At 41.1% G+C, this 27691-nt stretch overlaps 1 protein-coding gene across 1 annotated transcript in view; it reads right to left on the bottom strand.

The window, feature by feature from the left end:
• DNAH9 (dynein axonemal heavy chain 9) overlaps positions 1-27691 on the bottom strand; it is a 259117-nt gene that overhangs the window by 182316 nt on the left and 49110 nt on the right. Inside the window, exons 20-30 of the mRNA XM_072990379.2 lie at positions 24981-25851; positions 24315-24445; positions 23629-23755; positions 20923-21075; positions 19314-19439; positions 15513-15752; positions 12174-12334; positions 8262-8418; positions 6474-6578; positions 4368-4525; positions 1118-1256 (exon numbers count right to left, since the gene is read on the bottom strand). Of these exons, the coding sequence (XP_072846480.2) occupies positions 1118-1256; positions 4368-4525; positions 6474-6578; positions 8262-8418; positions 12174-12334; positions 15513-15752; positions 19314-19439; positions 20923-21075; positions 23629-23755; positions 24315-24445; positions 24981-25851 (2368 nt within the window). The remainder of the gene's footprint in view (positions 1-1117; positions 1257-4367; positions 4526-6473; positions 6579-8261; positions 8419-12173; positions 12335-15512; positions 15753-19313; positions 19440-20922; positions 21076-23628; positions 23756-24314; positions 24446-24980; positions 25852-27691) is intronic.

The following is a 27691-nucleotide window of genomic DNA, read 5'->3' as shown; positions in this document are numbered from 1 at the left end:
AAATATAATACTTGGAACATGCCAAGTTCTAGAACATCAGGATGCAGAGAGGACCATATCTCCTTGTCCTATGGCTTACTGAGGAAAGTAATCCAGGCAGGGGCAGGAACATCGAAGAGTAAAATTGCTCCCATTTCACTGTCCCAAATATTTTGAGAGGAAAGATATGAACATGTGTAGGATAGTTGTTCTGGGTTTTTCGGGCTCTTTGGCCGTGTTCTGAAGGTTATTCTTCCTGACGTTTCGCCAGTCTCTGTGGCCGGCATCTTCAGAGGTTGCTGTCCTCTGAAGATGCCGGCCACAGAGACTGGCGAAACATCAGGAAGAACAACCTTCAGAACACGGCCAAAGAGCCCGAAAAACCCAGAACAACCATTAGATCCCGGCCATGAAAGCCTTCGCGAATATATGTGCAGGATACTTTGAGAAACTCAACAACAAAGGGCAAAACCCTTTTTAAAAAATATCTCATCCATTACATACATATTTGCTTTTTTCCCAGTATTTGCCCAAGAGCGTATTCACTATCCCCTTGTCTGCAGGGGCCACACTGTTTTCAAAAGGGCAATCTGTGATTCACACAGTTATGAGCTGGAGATCCCACAGAGTACTACATGCACAGGGAGTTATGTTTTCCATTCTCTCAATAGGTTTCTTCCCGAGAATCTTGTGCCACCTTGAGGACCAACAAAAGTTGTAAACATTTGTGGACTCCAGCCAATTTATTGTGGTCTTTATTGCAACAGACTTACATGGCTCTCATCAGCAAGACTGTATGAGTTGTGAATATAACAGAAATTTATCAGTTATGGGTAGCTGACATCTAAAATAATAATACTAACAATAATGCTGGTGGTGTCTAATCAATTCTGGCTCATAGCAATCCTCCCAGGGTTTTATGTAGAGAAAGCACTCGGAAGTGGCATGCCAGCCTTTCCACTTGTGCAACTATGCAGCTTGCCCAGGGCCATACAAGTAACAGGGCGCATAATACCACCAGCCACACACACTCTGGCTGTCTCGGCAGGCCTGTCTCCTAGGAGACACAATGGAGATTCAAGCACCAAGCTCCTATCTCGATAGCCAGGCGCTCTAATCCACTATTACATCTACTTACCTGCTTGGACAACAGTTCTTTGCACAACTGATAAAGGGTGATGAACTTCCTTGCCAGCAGCCGAGCGTCTATGAATCCTTCTGCCACCAGCATGATTTCACAGATCAGTTCAAAGTCTGGTACAACCATTGCACATGGTCTAAAAGAAAAAAATCAGTATCTGTAATCCAAGTAACTACATAAGGAAACCTGTCTTATACAACTTTAAACTACTGCTCCATCTAGTCCAGGACTGCCTTCTCTGACTGATGGTCACCAGGGTCTCAAACATGCATCTTTCACATCAGCTCATACCTGAACTTTTTAATTAAAAGACCTTTAGTTGACCAGGATTGCACACTGGGCAAGGACCTGCTCTGCACAGGGCACATATTGACCTATTGAATTATGCCCCTGTCATAATCACAGACCAGTGGATCCAGCCAGATCAGCAACACAAAATACACATTGCTTGGCCTTCATGTGATAGAGCATCACAGAACTGAGTATAGGTTAATACCATGAGATAGCTAATTAGTGGTGTCTATGATGGCAATGACGATGACTTACAGCTATTTAACTAATCAGAGATCCTTAAACTAGCAACCTGGACAAAGGTGTTTTGCTCTGTTTATTTTATTTTATTTTTGTTCTTTACTTTGGCTGTGGAGTAACTGGGACAGTGGACAAACAGGTCCAAGGTGGAGCTATGGCAAGAGAGCACAAATAACCAGAAGCAGCCTCATGGGTGTGAGTTACTGAGGAAAATAGTTGAATGACAGGTTTTTGTTTGTTTGTTTTCTATTATTGTGCTGGGTACTGAGATGTTTACATATGTTTTCCTCTTTAAGCCATGCCTCAGGAAGAAGCCCTGTGTTAGTATTCTGCCTCAATAGGATCTTTTTATAGTATGTTGCATTATATTTTATATATTTTTATATTATTAAGCTTAACTCCTTATACCCATTCCAGTGATTTTAACTGCTCTGTATGTAAACCAGATTCTCCAGTTAAGAAAGTTGGAAGAAGTCTTCAACATTTTTGTTTATAGAGTCTCTCAGTTACAAGTAAGAAAACAGACACCCCCAAATTAAGGTATTCCCTATTACTGAGTGTAAAGCGGTTCCTTTAGGAAAGTGCTGTCAGCTTTCAGGGTGAACAAGTGGCACCCTCCATCCTCTCGTGAGGAGCAGGGAAAAACTTCTACTCCTCTCCCTTACGTTTCAATGCACTAATCCCAAAGTATTCAACACACAAGGAGCATCATATTCTGGATTCAGGAACAAGAAATCCACTATCTAGTTAAGTAATCTCTTACAACTGTTCTGCACTGTCACAGTAATCATGTAGCCAAAGAAAAGTGTGACACCTTTACCAATCACATTCCCTCTCCTAATTTTTACTTCTCTTGAAGTTGTTATTTTTCCTGACTTTAGGAATGTCATAATATTCACACAAAGTCTTCCTTGGAATGTCCACACAAAAGCAACAACCCTGCACCCTTGCATGGTGAGGAACTGAAGGAAATACACCACCTGCACAAACCGATGCACTTTATCTCAACTGTTGACTCTAGACAAATTCAGAATCAGACACATTCTTTCATACATCCAAACTAAGCTCTGGGTTAAATTTGGAGGAAATAATATTTTGCCTGTTTGTCTTGCTCTTGCCAAGGTCAAAGAAAGACAGTTAGGACATGCAAACGGAGGGATCTATCTTGTGGCTGACTGTAACAGATATGGAACTCAGAAAATCATATCTATTCTCCAGTGCAACTATGGACTTATCAAATAACACATGCACAGATGAATACTTAGCCTCATTTCCCCATCTGTAAAATATACGAGGGGTTGCTGATGAGTATTGAGCCTTACCCAGAAAAAAATGAGCTAGGAAGCTATGAATTGCAGGGTGTATTGGCCAATTTGTCTATATTCAACAGTGCTAAAATCAACTACCTATGATTTTAACTTAACTTTCATTTTTTGGTCCAAATTGAACATGGTGGCACCTCCAGAAAAGTTCAATGTGGAAGAGCATAGGACCATAAACAAGTTCCTGTTTCTCCAAGGGAAAGGTCCAAAGCAGATCCATGATGAAATGTCACAAACTATGGGTGACAGTAGCCCTTCATATGCAACAGTTAAACATTGGGTTGTCAATTTTAAAACTGGCCATTTCAGGGTTGAAAGTGAGAAACCCAGTGAAGGTCTGTCTCTGTGCCTGCAAATGTGAAAGCCACCCATGACATGATCATAGAGGACTGCTGAATATTAGCCAAAGTTATTGCTATATATCTGAGAATATCATGTGAGAGAGTTGCCATTATCCACAATGACATGGGAAATGTGAGAGAGTTGCCATTATCCACAATGACTTGGAAATGAGAAAGCTGGCAGCAAAGTGGATCCCCAAACTTTTTACAACTGAACAAAAGAGGAAACATGTGGAGTCATTGGTGGCTGTTTTGGAACATTTTGCAAGAAATGAGTCAGATTTCCTGGGCAAACTGGTAACTGATGATGAAACATGGATCTATTATTATGATCTTGAGACAAAGGAACAGTCTGAGGAATGGAGGCACAGTGAAGACCAAAGAAGTTCCGAGTGCAAAGATCAGTGCAGAAGCAAATGGCAACAGTTTTTTGAGATAAGACGGGAGTTCTGCTGGTAGACTACCTCCAACAGGGTTCTAATGCAAAATATTACTGTGCTTTATTGAGGAAGTTGAGGCAAAACATCAAGGAAAAACATTGAGGAAAGCTCTCCAAAGGTGTCATCCTGTTGCATGACAATGCCTCATCACACACTGCAGGTGAAACAATGGCAAAACTGATGTCCTTAGGCTTTCAAGTGATGCCCCATCCACCCTATTCTCCCGAATTGACTCGTTCTGACTATTATCTGTTCCCCAAACTCAAAAAAAAAACACCTAAAGGGACAACGATTTGGGAGTGCTCTGGAGGCAACTAATGCTGCAAATGAGTGGTTACAGCAGCAGTCAGAAGAATTTTATTTGCAGGGACTTAAAGAAGCTGCAGGACAGATGTTGCAAGTGCATTGACTTCCTGGGGGAATATGTAGAATTGTGTGGCAGTTACAGCTTCCTAGCTCATTTTTTTCTGGGAAAGGTTCAATACTTATCAGCACCCCCTCGTAACAGTAACTAACTAAATATGACAATTACAAGGAAGAATGAAGCAAACTCCAAAATCAGCTGCTGTCAGAGATTTCCTAAACTTTAGAAGAAATAAAATCTATGTTATACCTGAAAAGAGCTTTCAAATTCTCAGGCAGCTCTGTACGACCAGCGTATCCAGGATTCATGGTAATGAAAATACCAACAGAAGGAACCAATTTAATGTCTTCCCCAAGGAAATTAAAACTTTCCTTTTTGTCTCTGATAGCATCCTGAATGCTCTTCACCTAAAAGTGAGAGAAAACAGAAATGCTCATAAGAACTCCTCCCTACATATAGCCCAGAAACCAACTCAAGTCTGCCAGTTGTTGTTGTTGTTTTGTTTTTAAACAGGAATTATGGTACCTATTAGACCTGAGATCATGCTTCCATGTGTTGGCATCCACAGCCAAGCAAGCAGGGATTTGAACCCTACTCTCCTGAGCCCCAGTCCAGCACTTTTCTACACCACACTGCTTCTCATACTAGGTTTACTGAAGGACCTGAGAGGTTCAGTAAGTGGGTTTGCCTTTGCCATCCAGTTTCCACAATGCAGGAATCTGAACTGAGGTCCCCTGGGTCCTGTCCCAACAATCCATCCACTACATCACACAAGCCCTTTGACCCAGCTTATCCAAATTCTATGGGGCTGATGTCTGTGTGCTTTTAAATGTAGACACTTGCCTAATGACAATTATCTGGGAAGTCAAGTTCCACAGCACATGGTCTGCAATTTACATGTATCTCCCACTCTTCCCCCAGTGAGACCAAAACGACATGCATTAGTGTTTCCCATCTATTTTCTCTTCACATCAACTCTATAAGGTAGATCAAGTTGAGTGAGAATGACTAAGCCAAGGTCATCCAGTGGATTTCATGGCTCAAGGGGTAGCAAGCCACATGTAGGCGTCTAGTGTGAGAAATAGGACACTGGACAAAAATAGATAGACTTACAGCTGCTCGTTTGGAGGGGGAGACCCATAATCCTCCCAGACATAAGTTTCTTCATGGACTATGTAGAATTCTTTCCCATCCATAATTAATCCCTCTTATTCCCTGGTACTAATGAGGGTGAACTCTGTCCCAAAATCAGATGGAATAAGATGTGTTCAGTGTGGTGTTAGATTACTTAACACCATACTGATGACATGAGCTCCTAAGAGGTAAGTCATAACAGCTGAGAGAGAATGACTGAGCCAAGGTTATCCAATGAGCTTCACAGCTCAAGGGGGGGGGGCTAGTCACACATGGGCAGCTCGTGTGGGAAATGGGGTACTGGACAAAACTAGATGGACTTTTGGTCTGTTCAATTGTCACCACTCTTACCATTCTGGCCTAAATTTCTAAATGGAGCCTCCCTGTTTGGGGGCACTGTATCTCAGCACATTGTTTGGTTATAAAAAATTGGGGGTGGGACTAAAAATAAGCTATTCATATTATTTGATCCAGGGTTTACCTTTTTTAAAGCTACCTTGAGTCCCTGAACTGGCAGACTGGATATAAATGAACTGAGACAAGTGGATGGATGGATGGATGGATGGATGGATGGATGGATGGATGGATGGATGGATGGATGGATGGATGGATGGATGGATGGATGGATGGATGGAATCTTAACAAAGCTATCAAGCACTGGATCGCAAAGGAATTAAAAGAGTAAACACACTCATAATGGGATTGAAATACACTTCTGAACTATATAGCCATAATTTATTAGAACAGCAACAAAACCAGTGATCCAAAGCATTTTTTGTTTGTTGAGTCTATTTGTCTCTTCTTTCAAAGGTTAGGTAACTGGCAATCAAGAGAAAGGTATGTCAAGTGATGGTGTCAAATAAGTATCTCTAGAATGAAATTTCCACAAATTTCCATTTATGGAAAATCCATTCCAGAGATACTTATTTGGCACCAACTTTTGCCTTTTAGGGACCAATTTAAGATTATATGTTATTCTGTCCAGAATTTGGTTGCTTGTTTTATTGTTCCTATAATTAAAATGGATTATGTTAATGTTTTGTGGCTATTTCAGTTTAGATTTAAACAATTTTGGCTATTTTGGAAACTGATAAGCAGTAAAGTGAAATAAACACATTGTACATTTATGTTTCCCAAGGTGTGTGGTAAAATCATGTTCCTGATCCATATTTCCTCCATCTAACTTTTTCTTATTAAAGGTATGAGGCACTTTTTACTTACCTGTACAGCCACCACAGACAGCACCTCTACAGAGATTCTGTTAAACTCATCAAAACAGCCCCATGCACCAGTCTGGGAAAGGCCTTTGTAAATGTTACCACAAGACTGCAACAGAGAGAGAGAGAGAGAGAAAAAAACAGTGAAATTACCCATAGAATTTGTTTTAGTGAAACATGTATAACCTACTTTCAACCTCATAAGTAACTTAGAAAGTTTTGTGGGCATTTATTAAAGAGCAGTAGATCTGAAAACAGAAACAAATGACAGTAGTGATGAATCTGAATGAGTTTCTCAGTTTTAGATTTTTATTACACATGTGCTATACTTGTATTTGAAGATTATTGGTGCTTGTCCATTGCAATCTAGTTTCCTACGGTAATTCTGAGCCAAAATATATAAAGGAAGAAATCTAGGGCTGTTCTCCTGAACCCAAATGAGGAAGAATGAAGATTCACCTAGGCAATTCAATAAAGTGCTTGTTCAAACAATGTTTCCAGAGAATAAGACGGGACCACCGGTAAAACTGAGATGCACTGAATGTAGGTCAGACCTCGCAAAGTGGCACACCTTATGGGTCTCTTGGTAACATGCAGTGGATGGGCAAGGTATTCTGACTCCAAATTGTAACACTTCTTAAGTAAGCATTCCTTAATTCCATGGCCAAACCTTTGAACCTGGCTCTAGTGGCTGGCAGAACCTATGTGGTAAAGTAGATTGAATATCAAACTAGGACCCAGGAGATCTTGTTTAAACTCCTACCCAGCCGCAGAAACTAACTGGGAGTGGCAATGGCAAACCACTCCTTGAACATCTCATATGACTTAAAAACCCTATGAGGGTCACCATAAATCAGAAGCAACTTGGTGGCACATGATATAACATAACCTGTTAGTGAATCCCAGAGTTCTACTTAAATACTAAAGCAGGCCCCTTAAGTCTGAAGTCTTTCCCCCCCCTGATATATGTCTCTTGAGTTGCTGGCACTGTGTCTTGGCAGCAAAATAGCAAAAGCAGGTCAGAGAAAGTTTAATTTCCAGGCCAGTCTCTAAAACAACTTCTCTATATCACACTTCCACTAATGGATCCTGAAAATGCTTTACTGGGTAGTTTCTGAACCACTTCTTTAAAAAAAAAAAAAGAGGACTCACAGTTAAACTTGCTTCCAAGATGGAAAGTAAGTTAGCATTTGGGAGAGAGAACAAAAGGGAGCATGGAGAATAAATCTGCCAGAGAGAGCTGAAGAGTGTAAGTGAATTTTATCAGAAACAGCAACAGAGCACTATTATATTTTTCTGCAGCTCCCATTCATTTCATGGCATGTTGTGCAGAAGAAATTCCCAATGGGATTATTGGATGAAAGAGAAAAAATACAAAGGACCCGTAGGCAAATTGTCAAATCTTACCTCATATACTGTTCCTCCCTCCCCCGTAAAAAAAATAGCTATAATTATATTTATTCATATTTTTGTAATTTCACATACTCTATCTACCCATATCAGATTAGTACTTTTGCAGAGAAATTGTTACATTTTCCCTGTGTGTCTAAATAAAATTAGCCCGCCTCTCTCCTTAAAAAGAACTCAACGTACCTCACATTGTTAAAAAGACTACTGCATTTAAAAGCTAAAAACAGTAGGTATATAAATATATTTGTCTATGTAGAAACAGTCCAAGGGACATGCCACATTCAGACTGACTTCTAGATAACCTACTGCACTTTCTCTCCCATTAGATTCATCCTGGCATGTCTCCCACGGTTCTTAAACGGTTTCTGAACCAATACCGTACCTTGTAGTCCATTTGTTCTGAACAGTTGAAAACGTACACCATGATCCCGAGAGCTCGTCCCAGGTCCTTCGTGGTCTCCGTCTTCCCCGTACCCGCTGGACCTGCAGGAGCTCCACTCATAGTTAGGTGCAAGGATTGAGTGAGAGTGATATAGCATCTTTCATGTTCAAAGAGGAAAGAAAGCAGAAACAAGCAAAACTGATGGTATGCATAGTTTGTCCTAAAAACAATAAGTAAGCAAATAATAAGAAATTTTCTGAGAACCCATCTTTGTCCTCCTACATATCTTTATATTGGGATAATTCAGATTTCATGCTAAACACAGGAGGCTGGGAGTAAGACTAAGAGAGAATGTGTTGGATACAAGATCCTGCATCACATATAGCCACTCAGAACCAAGTGCAGAGTGCCGTTCTCTCTCTCTCCCTCCCCCCCCTCTCTCTCTAGTAATATGGGTAGATTTTGGAGATTCTGAAACATTTTTTTTACAATATAGGCATCTCTAGGAGTGACCTCTTTGAACAGATTGGCTTTTTAGTATCTACAAATACCACCATCAGGTATCATAGCATGGAAGCTCTCATTCAGTCTTTCTGTTTTCCTGCTGCCTTCAACTTTTCTCAGTATTATTGCCTTTTCCAGATACAGTAATCTTGCCTTCTCATATGCCCAGAGTAGGACAGCCTTATATTCATCAGTTTTTTCCTCCAGAGACAGTTCAGGCTTGATTTTATCTAGGACTCACTTGTTTGTCTTTCTGGTAGTCCGGGGTACCCACAAAGCTATCCTCCAGTACCATATCACAAATGATTTTTTTTCCTGTCAACTCTCTTCACTGTCCAGCTTTCACAGCCATACATAGTGGTCAAGAATACAATAGTGTGGATGATCTTTGTCTTGGTCTCCAATGATACATCCTTACACTTGATTATCTTCTCTGCTTCCTTCATTGTTGCCCTTCCTAGTCTGTCTTCTGATTTCTTGCCTGCAATTTCCATTTGGATTGATGATTGAACCAAGGTATACAAAATCTCTATTTCAACTTTTTCATTCTCCACATTAAAGTTGTGTAGATTTTCGGTAGTCATTATTTTTGTCTTCTTAATGTTCAACTGCAGTCCTGCTTTGGCACCTTCTTCTTTCATTTCCATTAAAAGTATAAAATCATTGCTGCTTTCTGCCAGTACAATGGTGTCATCTCCATATCTTAAATTATTGATGGTTCTCCCCACCAATTTTCACTCCTTCTTCATCTGAATTTAGTCCTGCTTTCTGTATGACATACTCTGTATACAAATGGAAAAGGTAAGGGGATAAAATGCACCCTAATCTTTACCTATAGGAAACCATTCTGTCTCTCTGTATTCAATCCTAACAGTATTTTCTTGTCCACAATACAGGTTATGTATCAGTACAATCAAGTGCTGAGGTACGCCCATGTCTTTCAGAAAAATCCTTAGCTTCTCATGATCTACAGAGTCAAAGGCTTTACTGTAGTCTATAAAGCACAGACTGATCTTCTCCTGAAATTCTTTGATGCACTTCAGTGGTCAGCGGATATTTGCAATAGGATCTTTAAAGCCTCTCCTTTTTTGGAATCCAGTTTGAGCACTTCTTGTTCCATGTAAGGTAAAAGTCTTTGTTACAATACCTTTGGCATCATTTTGCTTGCACAGGAAAATAGAGCAATTGTTCTATCATTACTGCACTCCTTGACGTCTCCTTTTTTGGGATTGGAATGTATATTGCACATTTCCAGACTGTGAGCCATTGTTTTGTTTTCCATATTTCCTGGCATATTCTTATTCAGATTTTGACAGATCTGTTTTGACAGAAACAGTTCTATTGATATACCATCTACCCCTGGTGATATATTTCAGAATGACTTCCTCTTCATTTTCTAGAACTGCATATTCTTTACCACAGGATTCCTCTTCAAAGCAATCTGTCATCGTGGTTGTTGTGGGTTTTTCAGGCTCTGTCATCATTTTATCACTTCTCTATAGGCTGTCAATATACCGTTTCCACCTTCTCTTTATTTTGTCCTGGTCAGACAGTGTGTTTCTCTGTTGGTCATTCAGTATTTCTCATCTAGGTTTAAATTTCCCTTTGATTTATTGGCTCTTCTGGAAAAGAACTCTTATTTTTCCCTTTTTGTTGTTCTATTTTTCTTTGCACTGATTATTGTAATAGGGTAATTCTCATTGTCTTTACACTGAAAAGCTGCATACAGGATTCTGACCCTTTTTCTGCCACTTTCTGCTTCTCATCTGTCCTTTGCAATTTAAAGTGTTTCCTTCATCATCCAAAGAGGTTTTCCTTTTCTTTTTACTACAGGAAAAAGAAGCACATTTCTGGTCCCATGATCAGTTGAGTGTACTAATGCAAATCTATTCTTCATGTACACAATAAATTTATCAGGAGTGTTGTTTAAATTATATTTTGACTTTAGGATTCTTTTAGTGGCTCTTTCTTAGCTTTATTCTAATGTTGGATATTAACTGTTCATGATCAATATCATAATCTATGGCTGGTCTTGTTCTGGCTGAAAGAACACAGCGTCTCCATCTCCTGCTTGCAACTGCATAGTCTATTTGATTTCTATATTGGCCATCTGGTGATGTTAACATATACAGTTACTTCTTTAATTGTTTGAAGCATGTATTTGCAATAAGCAGACTGTTGGCTTCACAACTTTCTCTCATTCTCCTGCTTTGTGTCTGACCCCTGGAACAATTTTTATAAACTTTAATTCAGCTTATTCCCTGCTTTTGCATTCCAATCACCTATGATTAAACATCAATTGTTTTGATGTGTGATAAATTTCCTCCTGGATGCTTCCATAAAGGCCTTCAGTTTCATCTGCTGCAGCATCTGTAGATGAAGCATAAACTTGAATGATGGTTATGTTGATAGGTTTTTCTGAATGACATTATTTGGTCAAACTTTGCATTATTGCTCCCAACTGTCTGGACTATATCTTGCCTCAGTATTAGAGCTATTCCACTTCTTTTGTCATTTCCAGAGAAGACCATTCTGTAGTTGTCCAACTGAAAATATCCCATTCCAATCCACTTTAGTTCACTGACATCGAGAGCTTGAATGTTTTATATTTTGCTTTATGGTTTCCAGTTTACCTTGATTCATACTTTTCATGTTCCATTTTCCACTTGTATGTTTTATTTATTATCGAATTTTTCTTTCACTGCTGTGCACGTCAGCCACTAGACATCCTTTCAGCTTTAATCCAGTTGCATCTCCAGTGACAGCACTATCTGTATTTGTCCTATGATCTTCCCCAGTAACTGATAGAGTGCTTTCCAATCTGGGAATTTCCTCTTCCAGCACCATCTTTTGTTTCATTTTGGACTGTAACCTCATAGGGTTTTCACAATAAGGAAAGTTCAACATGACTCTCCACCACCACCTTCTGCACAGTACAAACAAACTTTAGTTTGAGCATCTCCTTCATTGCCTCCTCTGCCAGTGTCAGTTACTGCTTCTGCCCAGTAGCAGCTGCCCCCATCACCACTGGAACTATCCACTCACTTCTGCTGATGTGGCCTTGAAGAGGGTGGGTGCATCTTAGTCTGGTGTCTCAGGTGTGACTATTTTGCCTTGGGTGACTCTGCAAGGAGTCCAGTCTAGCCTCAGTTTCACTGACACACTTAAATTCCTTCACCATCTTGTGCATCCAAGAAAAAGTTTCCAACCTTTCTAAACAGAAAAGGTGTTCGAACGGAAAGGTAACTGGATTCGAATTGAAAGCTTTATCTATAGATTACATCTGAAAACCTACTGTGTACCAAAAACAGCATATTACGACAAAAAAGTAAAAGCAGATTCTCCCATCATCTGCTAGGCCATGTTGCTTACTGAATGCTACTTTTTCCTCATGTGAAGCCTTCTTACCTGTCTGTCAGAGGAGTGATGACCAGGCGTGGTGTGTTCCCAAGGTATTCATAGGAATAGATGAACTGGGCATCACAAATGTTTGCATAACAGTGCTTCTCCTCATCTGCCCACCTGTGCCGAAGTTGCGACAACCAGAGGAACACCTGTGCATTGTCCACCTTCAAGAGCAGAATGGAAAATAAATAGGGGGCACCACAGAAAAGTACAATCTAATCCCAGATATTTATATAGCCCTAGCGCCATCTCCATCAACAACTGTACTGAACGGAGACCATGGGAGTTCTCTCCTAAAGTTGCTGTTTTCGACCATCCTCCCCTCATATAGAGTTTGAACTGTCCAGACTAGACAAGGTGACTGGCCAAGGATATGGGGCTACTGAATGAAGAGGTGAAGTGGATTAGAACCAAAGCCAAAAATAAAAATAAAATAAAATAAAATAAAAATAAAAATAAAGGCCCAAACAAAAATAAAGGGGTTCTGAACTTCTATTTCTCAAGTAGCAGTCCATTGCACTTTGAGACAAAATGGTTTTGAAACAGAAGACTTTCAAAAGTATGTACTGAAATATAGAGGTGAGCTCGAGGAGGGAAACATCAGCTGTTCAAGCAAATGCAGTCAGATAGGATGCTCTGCCTGGAAAATGCTTTTCAGATCTTGGCCTTCAGATGTTGTTTCCTCCCAGAAAAATCTCCATTTGATAAGGGTAAATGACTTTCAGAAAGCTATGACACTTTTTTGCAGGCTCGTGACAGATAGGGTCACAGATGAGAGATAGTTTTAATTTCTATATCATTTATGAGGAAGAGGTGGTGGTGGTGGTGGTGGTGGTGGTGGTGGTGGTGGTGGTGGTGGTGGTGTGTGTGTGTGTGTGTGTGTGTGTGTGTGTGTGTGTGTGTGTGTGTGTGTGTGTGTGTGTGTGTGTGTGTGTGTGTGTGTGTGTGTGTGTGTTCTGTGCTGTCAAGACAGAAACAATTTTATAGCAACCCTAATAAGGCTTTCAAGGAAAGTGAAAAAAGGAATGGTTTTACAAGTTTCACTCCCCAAATGAGTTTCCATGGATTCAAACTCTGTTTTCCAGAGTCCTAGACTGTCGTTCTATCTACTACACCAGGCTGGGAAGCAGGAGGAAGAGGACAAGAAGACTAAAATTAGAAGAATTGGAACATGAGGAAAAAAGTTAGGGCTGTTAAATTTATATCCTTCCTTTCTGCCAAATGGGGCTAAAAGCAGTTAAAATGCATGCATAATAAAATAAAAAGTAAAACATTTTTAAAAGATAAAAATCACAGCAGGTAAAATATAAAGAATAACAAAAACCAAAACAGGAACAACCAGTTGAAACCAATTTCAACATATATACAAGTCAACTTATAAATCAAAGCCCTGTCTACACAAAGAGGTCTTTCCCTGATAGCAGTAAGTCATCTGATATTCCACTTCATTTGTCAAGTTCCAATCAAATGTGTTCCAAATTGTGTGACACCAACAGGTTCATATGGGAAAACACATTCTTTTATACAACCTGATCCCATGTCATAAAAGGACCTGTGTGTCAAATGCCACTCTTTACATTGGTCCTGGAAATGATCCAGTAGAACAGGGCAGCTGTGGTGGTCCCTGGAGGAAGGCCATGTTCTTTATAATCGGTCCCCATCCTTAGCCTGTCTCCTGCATTCTGAACCAGCTCTTAGAGTTAAATGGAAACCATTTTCTAAACACTCTTCAACAACAACAACAGCAACAACAGCAACAGCAACAACATACCATTGAGTGGATTATGACTTAGGGTGACCCTTTAGGTGCATTCAGTACAGTGGGGTCTTGACTTAAGAACGGCTCAAGTTAAGAACATTTTGACTTAAGAACCACTCTCATAGGAAAATATTGACTTGACTTAAGTACTTAGATTTGAGTTAAGAACTGAAAAAAACCCACGTGGGAGGCAGGGAAAGTGCAAAATGTGAACTTTCAGTTAACTGTTGGCCAGTGTAAAGGGTGCCTGTCTGCTTCCTCACTCCTCCCAGGGTTTAGAGAGTGGATTGGGAGACAGTCTTCAGACTGCTTGGTACTTGTACTGCCTGGACTGTATTTTCCCTGCCTTCCCTGAACCTTTCTTGACCTAATAAAAAAAGAAACAAAATATCCCCCTCTAGTGGTCGAAGGCGGAATAGCAGCTTCCCATTAGTTTCTATGGACGGAAAAGAGCAGATACAGATCAAATGGTTCTCAATGCATTCCTATGGGAAATGCAGATTTGACCTGAGAACTTTTTGACTTGAGAACCGCCTTCCAATACGGATTAAGTTCTCAAGTCAAGACCCCACTGTAGTCTAAATGAGGTGCAACTAAAGGGCCTGTCATCATGGCCTGATCCAACTTCTAAAGGAGCAGTCATAGTTGGGTGTGCAAAAAACACTCCCAGCTATAGAAGGATCTTGATCATTCAGATTCAGAGCTGAAAGCAGAAGTAGGTGGTGAGTCTTTAAAGCAAATGCAATCCCAACCAAGACAGGCTTGAACCTTTATTCCTTAAACTGCCTTGCTACTCACCAGGACTGGTCCTAAATTAAGTTTCAATTAGTTTTCCCTCATCCAATCCGTTAGCAACACCAAGCACAGATTCAGAACTTGAACAACATTGCTGGATTTAAAAAGAAAGAAGAGAGACAGAAAAAGAGACAGGGGAAAGAGAGATGGAATTTAGATGGAAAGAAGAAGTAGAATTGGCTGTTGTTGGCATATCGGTGACTGGGAACCCCCAAAATCCCAGATAACTTTTCTTGACAGTTTCACACCGGCAACACGCAAACTCTGTTTTCTAAAATAATTCTTATTTTCTTTTAGCCTTGGGGAAGATGTGAAATGGTCTTCAAACCATTTAAAATAAAATAGGATTAGATTTTAAAAAAAATAAAGAGGTAGGTGCGTGGAAGCAGGTCCATACAGGAGGTGGAAATCTGGGCCTAAATCCAAATGGGAGACATTGATGAAACTGCTTCTCTCAGCAGAATCAGAAGGTGGAAGACCTCACCACTGCAGCCGCCCTGCCCCCATGCATACCAAGCCAAGAGGCCCTCTGGAGCCAGTTTCACTAGATATCAAAGGCTGCAGAGGGGAGAAGGAGAAAGGGGAAGAATGTTCTGATATCTTGATATTACAGTGCCAGTGCTTTCACTGGAAACATTGCTCCCACCTTTTCCAAAACACAATCAGCCCACTGTGACTTCAACAGTTTTAGAACTGATCATATTGGTCTCAGGCAATTCCTATTGGGGACAGATTTAGGGGACAGTATCCTTGGGAACAATCTCATGGGTAGTTAATATGTGACAAACCTTCTGGGCAATCATCTTGGCCACCACATCTCGAGCATGGACATCAATGGTGCAGATGGTCATGATCTTCTGCCTGTCACCCTTGGAGAGATGCCCAATGAGCATGGTGATGAGGGTGTTCAGTTGAGTCACCTGCTTCTTATGGTACTCTTTCATGGCATTCTCATAGCCTTCTTCCAGCCTGGCAAAGGCAATCCCAACCTCTGTGGTCCACCAAATCTGAGTGCAGGTGAGTGCCACCTTCAAAAGGGAAAGCTAGTCAGCATCCTTCATCAGATTAACAAGAACAGATTTGTTTCTAGGCTACTCTGAGTATCTGCACTTGCTCAACCACAGAAGAAAATCCACAAAGAAATACATGGAAAATGCAGTGTCAGAAACCAACACAACAACCGACTGCTGGACACTGGGCTGGATAGATGCTTTGACTATGATCCTACAAAGTTCTTGTTAGAGTCTGGATGTTTGAGGGAATTATCTTTAAGTGGGTAACCAGATGCCTGCAAGTTCCTGTTCACATAAAACCTACATGGATTTTACATAGTACGTAAAATTTTAGTCATTAATTGCTACATGAATATTCCGTTACCATGAGGAAAATATCACAGCTGAGTAAGTCCAAAGATACTTCAGGAAGTTTTCTTTTCTGGTGTTGTAACACCCTCTCTTTACCCAGCATTGCAATCTCTCCACCAATGAGCAGTTTTTCTAATTTAATCAGCAACTCATGTCAGGGAAAGCAAATTATCAAATAAAACCCTTGTCATGGGAGGTCAAATTACCAAATATAAAAAAATGCAGGGGAGGGGGAGGAGAGGAGACTGAAGATTAATAGCAATTATCTCAAAGTGAAAGATATTTCAACGATCATGTATTGTACTAGATTATAGTCACAAAAGTTCATACAGGCTATAAAATAAAAGCTGGGATTTAAAGATTTCTAACCCCAAAGACGTTCCCCCACTGGCTACCTGTGTCTACCTATAATCTATGAGAAGCCTTTAAAAATGTGCATAAGAGATGTGAGATACAGAATTATTGCTACTTGAATGTCAAAGGATGAAAAGGGAAGGCTAACAAATACGGCACAGTGCGGAGTAAATCATCCGAAGGGTATAATTATTTATCAATGAGAAAGGGAGGAAAGGCCTGTGCCAAGCAGCTATGCAAATTATTCTGAAGCTAAAAAAAATCTTCCAGAGCTCTAAAAACTCAGGTGAAAACCCTTTCAGATTTTTTTGTGTCAGACTTCTAAATCAAATTTATATTGCCAGACCGGAAAAAACAGCTTTGATTTAACATTTTTTTTTTTTGCAAAAAAGAAAAACTCATTTCCTCAGTCTTTATTTATTAGAGGAAATAGCTTAGCTGATTCTTTTTTAAACTGAAACACAACCTCTCAAAGCTGTAAGACCATAATCTTTAGTCACTGTCAACCTGATTCTTAAAGCACTGACCTGATTCAAGAACTATTAAGCTAAAGTCAGTACTCATAGAGGAACAATATACCAGAAAATCTAGCTTCATTTAACTACATTTGGTCTTCATCTCTTCCAAGGCTTGGACTGCATTTCCTACTCCCTTTTGAAAGCTCAAAGGTGCACAAGCCTTTTGCTTTCCTCAACTTTACCACCCAGCAAAAGTCATGTGCTAGTTATTTCGGCATACAACAACAAAAGCTTAAGTGTGATCGGATTGAGATATAGCTTCCATTTTGAAAAACTTGTGGCACAGTCCGGCACAAGGTGTTTTCATCAGGAAACACACAGGAGATCACAAACCAGCCTGACTCTGCTCCATGCCCGTTCTAGACCTTTTTGGTCCAGCAACACAGCTATTCTTTACTGAAGCTGGGGCAGAATAATTCCTATATGCATGGGTGGATCACTTTATGGAAGATCACCCCCCCCCACAAAGCTACTCTTTCTAGTTAAATCAAATGTGATCCCTCCTTACAACTTGATCTGCCTCTTAATCTGCCCTTCTATTCAGAGGCCAAGATCCGGCAGGGTACTTCAGCACCTGCAGAACGGAGCCCTTCTTCTATCTTCCTCTCCATCCCTCCTTGCCAGCAAGAACCTATTCCAGACCTCCAGTACAAGCTTTCAGCATGTATGAGAGATTATGATGATGATGATGATGCTCATCATCATCATCTTAGAACTGCAGAGCTGGAAGGGACCCTATGGATCATAGAGGCCAGCTCCTGTCAAGGAGGCCCAGTGGGGAATTGAACTCCCAAAGTCTGGCTCTACAGCCAGAGATCTAAACCACTGAGCTATCCAGCAGTCCCTAGATCAAACAAATCTGTCAGGAGCAACATCCTATGGCTCTAGTGCTGCAATCGATCCTGGCCACAGGATTCTACATCACAACCATCCATTGAGCTGTTCTTCATCTCCAAACACCAGTGTATTCAACACCAGCTTCAGGCAACAGCAACTGACATGTACAACTAAAGGTGCAGAAGATATGATGATGTAAGGGGAACGCGTCTGCCATCCCTGGTGAGTTGACTGCCTCCTTCCCAACCCTCCTTGAAGGGCTATCTTGAGCCCCCAGGCAGTGCTAGACCAGCCTGAGAAGGCAGCCAGCAGGAAAGGAAACATGGGTGGGAATGAGAGGAGGAAAAACACTACCGTGTTTCCCCAAAAATAAGATAGGGTCTTATATTAATTTTTGCTCCAAAAAAAACGCAGTAGAGCTTATTTTCTGGGGATGTTTTTTTTTTCATCTACAACAATCCACGTCTATTCAAATACAGCCATGTCATCTTCTTCTGGTTGCTGCACAATGGTAGAGGGTGGGGGTTATTTTGGAGTTAGGGCTTATATTACAAGCATCCTGAAAAATCCTACTAGGGCTTATTTTCATGCTAGGTCTTATTTTCGGGGAAACAGGGTAGCAGCAGGGAGAGAACACAGGCAGAGCTGGGTGTTGGGAAGAAGGTTTCAGAGAGGAGGAGGTGCTTCATCATGATCAGAACCATGGGAAGAGATATGGGGAGAGGAGCCCCTGGTCTTCTGCACCCTTGGGGGGGATCTGCCCATGGATCCTCCAGGACAAGTCAGAAGGAGAGCGGGTCAGCCTTACACCAAGGTGGGAGAACACCCGTCTTCCCCTACAAGGGCCCTTGCGGAGTGTCATATAACCACCCGGGGGAACCTCACTCTGGGAGACTGATGCCAACCCAGCACTAGAAGTGCCTCATCCAACTGGCCCAGCTGTGAGTGCCACAACTCTGCCAGTAAGGCCCACATTGGCCAGACATCACCAGGCTTCACCGAAAGGCACTGGATTGCTGGAACTAGTGCTGCTACACACATAGACCCAGCTACAGGTACTGGACGGCAAGGGGCCAGTGCACAGAACTGATCCCCTGAGGGAACTGACAGACAGGGCAAACAAGGGGATGTGGGACCTGCCAGGGCCTAAGGATAGCTCTGAGCCCACACAGGGACTGGGATGCGAGACCACTGATGTATCCAGTTTCTACATCCCAATAAAGCCTAACTGGACCCTACGTATACAAGCCCGTGGAGCCTATGTCGGAAGAGGCACTTCCTGCCTCCTTCCCCTTCATCAGGGGCAGCAGAGTGCACAGATGACATCACCCTTTAATAATCAGCCTGTCCCAGTGTTCTCCAGAAATTGCCTGCTGGTGGCCATTCTCCCAGGAGACTACCTGAAGTAAGTGCAACAGAGGTGGCTGACCTTCATGACCAAAAAGTAAGCATGATTTCCCTCAGAAGCTCCCAACACACATAGACTTATTCAAGACAAGAGGCAAAGAGGCTGTACCTGTGCAGGGTAATCAAAAAGCCACTGCTCTCTTGCCTTTTCCTCATACGCCGTCACTGCTTCTGTCATCTCGTGTCTCACTGTGGCCCGCATGTGGTCCAGCACACGGTTCAGCCAGTTCTCCACCTAGAACAGAAGAACGCCATTTCACCATCTGTGCTTCCCCTCATAGGGATGGTTCTTCTCTGAAACCACAGAGGGAGTCTGCTGCCCTGTATTACTGGGCAACAGGCCAGGCTTTGCTCCAGCTTGGACAACCCCACTTGCAGTTAAAATGACACAAGCAAATATCCACCTACTATTATCACCTGTGGGGAATAGTTAAGAGTTACCGTAGCTATGGATACCATTAAGCAATCACTATATCTTTTTTTCCTAAGGGAAGCACTATATCAATGACAGACTTATGCAGAATAAAAAAAAACTAAACACTAAACAGTCCTTAAGGATGTGCAAGCCTCTGGTGCTGGCACGTTATCAGCATACATGCCAATGGTGCACAGAGCCAGCCCTACCTTTAGATGCCTTTAGATGCACTGAAACAGTTGCCTCAGAAAGCATGATGCTAAAAAGGGCAGGGGGCTCCTCTCCCCCGCCTCTTGTCACTGCCCTAGCAGACCACAACAGAACAGCTCCAATGACCAGAATGGCCTCTTTAGTGCATTGTTCTAATGGGACAGTAAGTAAGTAAGTAAGTAAGTAAGTAAGTAAGTAAGTAAGTAAGTAAGTAAGTAAGTAAGTAAGTAAGTAAGTAAGTAAGTAAGTAAGTAAGTGAGTGAGTGAGTGAGTGAGTGAGTGAGTGAGTGCCTGCGTGCGTGCGTGCGTGCGTGCGTGCGTACATAAATTTCAGCCAGCTTTACTGCTAACAATGGTAGTGAAAACAAAGATGGTAGCACCAGTTTTCTTCTTGAACTAAGAGGAACAGAAGGAATCAGCAGTGGCATCAAAATGGGGTTTGCAGCACAAAACAGCTCCAGGTCGACAACAGATGGAACCACTGACTTAGACCAGCTGAATGCAGGTCAAATATATGTTCAGCAGAAAAAAAGAGGGGGGGGACATAGTTTTCCTCTCATCTTGTGACTTCCGTCTCTTCTACCATGGAGCCAAGCATTCAAGAAAAATTGAAAAATGGACAGAGCAGGTCTCTAAGCTGCAAACATTTCTTTCTGGTGTCATTGCTTTCCCAGTTGGAGCGCCTGCATCTCCTCAGTGATGGGGGGGGTAGTTTGAGATGGGATGGCAGATGGACCTTGTTGGAGGCCCAGTATCCAGCCACAAGTAGTGCTAAAGCTTGGGCCAACCATTGCAGTGGGTCACTGTAGATAGTACTCTGCACCAATGAATCATTTATTTGCCAGATTCTGGGCCCAAATCAAAGCTATCAATAGATTATAATTTGGAAAAAATAAATGTGCACTTTGTTCTTCAAAAAGGATGTTGTTTCTTATCTTAGTCTGTTCACTATCCCCCCCAAAAAAAAAATTCTATTGTACTTATTTTAAAGTTTGCATATATTTCATGATCTCTTTAACCATCCAGGCCACAATATCCAGCTTATCTCATGCATAGAAGCGGTCCAGTAAGTGGTTACTTGACATCCCCTCACCTGCCCACAGCAGTCACATGGTTCACTGAAATCAACATATTCTTCCTCTTTGCTGTACATCCCTAAGGCCATCTTAGTTGGTTTTTGGTCAGAGTCCACCCCGAATTTCATCTTGGCCATATTGTCAAACAGCTTGGAAAGGTGGCGTTGAACCTACAAAATGAATTTGGACAGAAGCACAAGGGTGTTGGGTCATACACAACTTCACCATGCAGCTGTGTGGCAGAGGAGGTACTACTAGGGACTTGGGGGATGCCAGCTGTGAGATCCCATCCTCTGATATTCTCTGAAACAAAAGCGTTAATGTTGGACTCTCAGTTTAAAAAACAAAACAAAAAAAGGATAACAACTCATATTTATGCCTATTATTCTTAGTTAATGCTCTTTCTCCTTTGTCAAAAGCCCAGTATCCCAAACTGACATTCAGTAGCTTCCAGAACCAGCCCTCCGCAATCCCAAAATAAAGCTTCCTTTATGTACAAAACATCCTTCCCTCCATTTGATAAATTGTATATAAAGCATTCTCTTTCTTCACCAACTGGTCCCCTAAAGCTTTCAATTGCACTTAAATCACAGCAAGTTCAATGCAGGGCCCACTAAGATAAAATTGTTGTGTATTTAATCCTCCTCCTGGAATCAGCAGATGGAGCTCAGAGACAACAATGGAAAGGCCACAGGTTTATCCATATTTGATTCTACTTGACATTTATTTTGATTTTGCAGCAAATCGCTTTAAACAGGAATAACAGACAGCGCTCAAAGAAGGCATTCTTATACCACAGAGCCTTTAAAGGGAATATTTCTCTTTTGAGTTGCCGTGTCTTCCACTGTGTTTTGAAGCATTGATCAAAACTGACATCTGGAGCCCAGTAAGTAGCTGACAAACATCCTGCACTAGAGGAAGTCAGTGTCTTTTCGTTCGCTCATTCATTCATTCGTTCATTTGTTTGTTTACTTGCTGTGTGCAAACCCAATTAATTACATAAAGCTGGGCTGAATTCAAGAAACTAAACAGGTAAATATCTCTGCACAGATTATTTTAAATATGTACGCCTCTGTGATTTGAGTGGGTAAATGTAAAATAGAAATAGCTGCATCTAACTCTGCTCTTCCACCCATCACAATACAATTTTTTTTTCAAAGACACATTGACAAGCTTCTCAACATAAATAAATAAATAAATTATATTTAAATAGATTATAGCAGATGACACATTGAACTTGACATTATACTCAGGGATTTGAATCCTATGGCCCTCCGGATGTGGTTGGATTCCGACTCCCATCATCTCTACCAATAGTATGCTGGCCAAGGCTGATGGGAGTTGGGAACTTAACAGTATCGGAAGGACCACTGGCTCTCCTATTCCAATTCTTACCAGAAGTAACTCAGTTCAGATCATCTTGTGAACAAACAAGAAACATCCTTGGGACTCTAACCTATATGAACATAGCAGAAGCAATATTTGTCCTGCTGGGAGAAAGTTGACTTTTGATTCCTCCCACCTGAAGATTTGTCCAACCTGAATTCCAAAAGACAGTGAAAGACATTGCTCACCCTAAGGCAAGCAGATTTGACCTTACTGTTAGAATTTTTTTTTCTGATAGCTATCAACACCAGCATGAAACACGTATCGGGATATGAGACCTCCTACTATTTGTGATTTCCACTACATCTGCCAGCATAGGAATATATTTGCATAATCTGCCTATTATTGCAAAAATGAAAACTAAGAGAAGCACTTGATGAAGTACTGTAGAAACGTTTGAAGAAGGGAACGTTTGGATTCAGTAGTTATAGAAGAAGAATTATAAGAAGAGGAAAAATGGGATTCCTCCCTTAAAAAGAGGAGCGAGGAACCTGTGAACCTTACAGATGTTTGGGATTTTACATTTCCAAACAGCCCTAACCAGCATGGCTAATGGTAAGGAATAATAGGAGCGATAGTCCAGAATATTTGGAGGGTCAACATTTCTCCTGACTTGAAAAGACTTCTCAGTTTAAGAGGTGACGAACAAGTTTGACTGAAAAAGGGTCATCCTGTGGACCCTATCTACACAAAAGCTTTTCTGAACCTCAGCACTAACCCCAATGGCATGGAAGAAAGCGCCATAACAGAGAGATATCAAAAAGGGAGAAGAGAGCTAGAAAAGAGTCACACTATTTCAGACTATGCTACATAGATCTGGTACATTGGGTTAAGAGCAATAAGGAGGCAGGATCAGCATAGCAGGAATGGCCTGGGCAAATGAGAGAATTTCCTAGGCATAATTTTGTCATATCCTCGTCTACGCAACTATTAAAGGTGAAGAAGCCCTTGCCCCTTCTGCATCTTGCCTCTTTATATGCCAATATGCCAGCCCCTGTGTGGTTTTCATGCTGCTGAATCTTAAGACCCTACAAAGAAAAAAAATGCTTATCTGTAAGCCACCCTTATACCAACTAAGCCCTTTGTTTTTCCATTTTGTGAAAACTATGTGCTGACTAGACTTAATGACATTCTATGGAAACGGGAGCACAGGCTGCCATCTAGTGCTTTTTCAGAGATGTACATAATGTTTCCTGAAAGGAAAGATTTATGGTCAGTGTCATAGCATGGCAAGCCGAGTGCCTTCTTTCCACAGCAACTGTCTCAGAGCTGAATCAAACACATTCCACCAGAAGGCATGTCGGTCGGTAGCCCAGAAATAAATGGAGGTCTCTTACCAGCTGTGGATTTGTGCCATTGGAAAGAATATCCAGTAAGTCAGCAGAGGAAATAAAGTAAAACCTGGGGAAGGCCAACCGCTTTGTGTCTAAATACTCAGCCAAAGCTTTTTCACACAAAGACAGTCTAGAAAAAATGAAGCACAGAATAAAGATATGTTTAAAATGAAGAAAACAAAACATGTATTTTCCCCAAGTACATCCTTTCCAAATTCTTCTTTTATGAGGTAATTATTTTGGGAGTTTGTTAAAAAGCCAATTGTTGGATCCAAGGACATATATGTACAGTATGATATATGTATGTAGAGCACATATGCAATATACATTTGTGGCACAAAAACTGCATTTTTTAAAGTACACAAAAAGGCTTTCGGTATGCAAGAACGTAAAAGTTAAATAGAATTAAATCTAGAGTAGATCCTCTGAATGAATGGAAATTGTTAAACACTTATGCAAGTTCAATTCGATTCAGTTGAATCTATTCTAATCGGAACTAACAATTGTATTTAGCCCATAATGTATGAAATAGGGAATGTTTTTAAATGTTCCTTAAAGAGATGCGGCATATGTATAATTATTTAAAACCAGACTTAACTTCAGGTAGAGAGAGAGCTAGAAAGAATGTAAGACCAAACCCTGTAAATAAAAGCAGCCTAACAAATTTACCCTGACTGTTTCTTATGTACCTGTTTTGGATATCTTCTAGTTGTTCGTAAAGACCAGGTTTGTTGGTTGCTTCTACCACATTTGGTGTTTTTTCAGCAGCACAAGTCAGCTCTTTAAAGTCAGCATCAATTCCTTCAAAGCGTTTAGAATCCTATAAGATGATAAGACAGAAGTCCTGCTGGTTGGTTACAGTTATCATATTCCCCTTTGTAGGAGTGCTACAATACAACTATTGACACTATATACTGGTTCAAGAGTCTCTTTTAAGTGTCAAGGTTTCTTCCCAGAGAATTGAATTCCTGGAAATTAAAGGCTAGTGGGATGCTGAGATGTCTGCCATACAGATCTACGAATGCCAGAATTCCCTCGTAAACCAGTTTAAGTCTATAGTATAGATCTCCCTTAATTAAACAATAAGAGCAAGCCATGTTGGCTCAGGATTATGGAAGACACACTCTAATTCAACAGTATTGGAGAAACATGATGGAAGGTTGTTCTAGAAAAAGCAATTCTGTAACTCTGGTTTTTTGGGGATTGCTTTGGGTGTCAGTGCCATGAGGCTTCTTGAATAATTACAGAATTGAAGAAGCAGGACTCAAAGAATAGCACCCAACTTTATGTAACTGCCCTCTGAAAGAAGGGGAATCACCTCAGTGTTTCCCGCCAAAAGGAAACAGGGTTTTTACCTCAGGAAGCTGTGCCCGGATATCTTCTGATCCAATGAATATACTTTCCAAATGAGACCATGTCCGCTGAACCTCAAACCAGATGGAAATAACAGAGTCTGCCGTAGACAGCTTCCTCTGCCAGAAAGACACTTCCTCCAGGAAGAAAGCAATGTACTTGGAAGTCATCATGTTCTGCAGCTGGACTTGGTTGTCTTCAAGGACCTCAATGAGTTCTTCATCAGATTTCAAGAGTGAGACATTCGTGCGGGAGTGAGGTTCATATTGGAATTCCATGCTGGACCAGGTTGTGTTCAGTTCTTTCACAACCTTTTCCATGCTCATTTCTTTAACAGCTTTGTCCACTATGCTCCGAACCTCATCTTCGAAGTTATGCAAGTTGAGTTTGAGCAAGTCAGCCAAGGTGGTGTCTGCATCCATTATGAACTGCACACCCGTGGCTTGCATCAGTTGGTTCCAGTGCCTCTCCCGGATGGCAGGATTCTGCAGTTCTGACACGGCCCTCAGCGATGTCAGGATGTTTTTCACTCTGTTGTCCAGCCCACTGAAAGCATCCCAGGCCCTCATTTCTTTATCCAGGTTCCGAATGTCTTTAGCAAACTTCTTGCACTCCTGTTCCATGTTTTCAATATTAATATCTCTCCATTTTGTAGTCTCCCAGTCATTCATGCTAGAGGTCACGATGGAGACCATATCCCAGAGTTCTTTAAGAAGGCACACTTCCTTTCTGCACTGCTTGATCTGCTTGTAGTCTGGAACACTGATTTCAAACAATTCGGCTGATTCATAAATCGAGGCCATGGTGACTTCCATTTGCTTAAGCTCAGTGTGGGATGCATCCAACATTTCGTAGGGATTTATTGCATCAAACCTAAAAGGCAGGTTTTAAACTTGCTTTCATCATGAGAATATTTTCTTCCTTATAAGATACTAGGCCCCCAAATAGTAATAAGGTATGCAATGAAATGGAAGTAAAAAATGAGATGCCTCTAACTACAAATTTTAAGGGGAGAATATACTGTAATAATCTCTGAAGTTAATCCTTCTCAAGATTTCCAGCCCTGACTTACCTGCCCATCCCACTCCTAGGGAGTTTCTAGATGAGGCTTTTATTGTGCAAGTACATCACCTCCTTCAGAGAAGTTAATGAGAAATCCAGGTGACAACAAATCCATCTCCAGCCCTCCCCCCCCCCGCCCCATTTTCTCATTTTTCTCAATCTCTTCTTCCTCACCAGAGAAATCTGTTAAGGAAAAAATGTGGAATTACTTTTAAGTTGTGAACTCTTTGTCTGGAAGGGCCCCTGCTCCTCCTCATGTGCACAAAGTCAAAATAATATCTCAACCATAAACTTTGAACATTATTTCTCAATCCTTAGACTGAGCAATAATCAGGGACAAAGAACTTTCGGTGGTTTCAAGGACTGCAGACTGATCTGATCTGTTCATCTGATGAGTAAGCTATAGTCTTCAAAAGCTTATAGCAAATAAGATGCTTAGTCTTTGAGGCACTCCAAGATGCTTTGCTGTTTTTTTCAATGAAACTGACATACTGTAGAGATAGATTTTTTTCAGCATTTAAACTACCTTAAGGAAACTGACCGATGTGCAGGTCAATGTAGAAAAAATATTTGAAAGAAAAGAAGAAGAAAAAACCTGATTGAAGAAAGGGATATACAATGTCACCACGTTAGCAATTTTTGGCCAAAGCCAAAGAAAAATAAAAAAGAAGGAAGACGTAAGCATTGAGATACCTTAAACACTAACTGCTATATTTTAAAGTGTGCTTTTGTTGACAAGTCCACTTCCTCAGACATAAGACTGGGACTATATGGCAAATTTCCCCTTCATGGATTGCTGCCTTGTCGTGGTGAAGGGGCTTGATTAATTCAGAGAAGCTATGGGCTATGCCATGCAGGGACACCCAAGACGGACAGGACATAGTGGAGAGTTCTGACTCAACGTGACCCACCTGGAGCAGGAACTGGCAAACCACTCCAGTATCTTTGCCAAGAAAACTCCATAGACAGAAAGAAAAGGCTAAAAGATATGATGCTGGAAGATGAGCCCCTCAGGTCAGAAGGCGTCCAACATGCTACCGAGGAAGAGCGGAGGACAAGTACAAGTAGCTCCAGAGCTAATGAAGTGTTTGGGCCAAAGCCAAAAGGACATTCAGCTGCGGACGTGCATGGAAGTGAAAGGAAAGTTTGATGCTGCAAAGAAAAATACTGCATAGGAACCTGGAATGTAAGATCTATGAACCCTAGTAAGCTGGATGTGATCAAACAGGAGATGGCAAGAATAAACATTGACATCTTGGGCGTCAGTTAACTAAAATGGATGGGAGTGGGCGAATTCAATTCAGATCATTATCATATCTACTATTGTGGGCAAGAATCCCTTAGAAGAAATGGAGTAGCCCTCATAAATAAATAAATAGTCAACAAAAGAATGGGAAAAGCTGTAATGGGATACAATCTCAAAAATGATAGAATGATTTCAATATGAATCCAAGGCAGACCTTTCAACATCACAATAATCCAAGTTTATTCACCAACCACCAATGCTGAAGAGGCTGAAATTGACCAATTCTATGAAGACTTACAACACCTTTTAGAACTGACACCAAAGAAAGATGTTCTTCTCATTATAGAGAACTGGAATGCTAAAGTAGAGAGTCAAGAGATAAAAGGAACAACAAGTAAGTTTGGC

The sequence above is a fragment of the Pogona vitticeps genome, chromosome 2, assembly GCF_051106095.1.
Source record: "Pogona vitticeps strain Pit_001003342236 chromosome 2, PviZW2.1, whole genome shotgun sequence".
In the NCBI taxonomy this organism is placed as follows: domain Eukaryota; kingdom Metazoa; phylum Chordata; class Lepidosauria; order Squamata; family Agamidae; genus Pogona; species Pogona vitticeps.
This window is presented reverse-complemented; position numbering and strand designations above follow the sequence as displayed.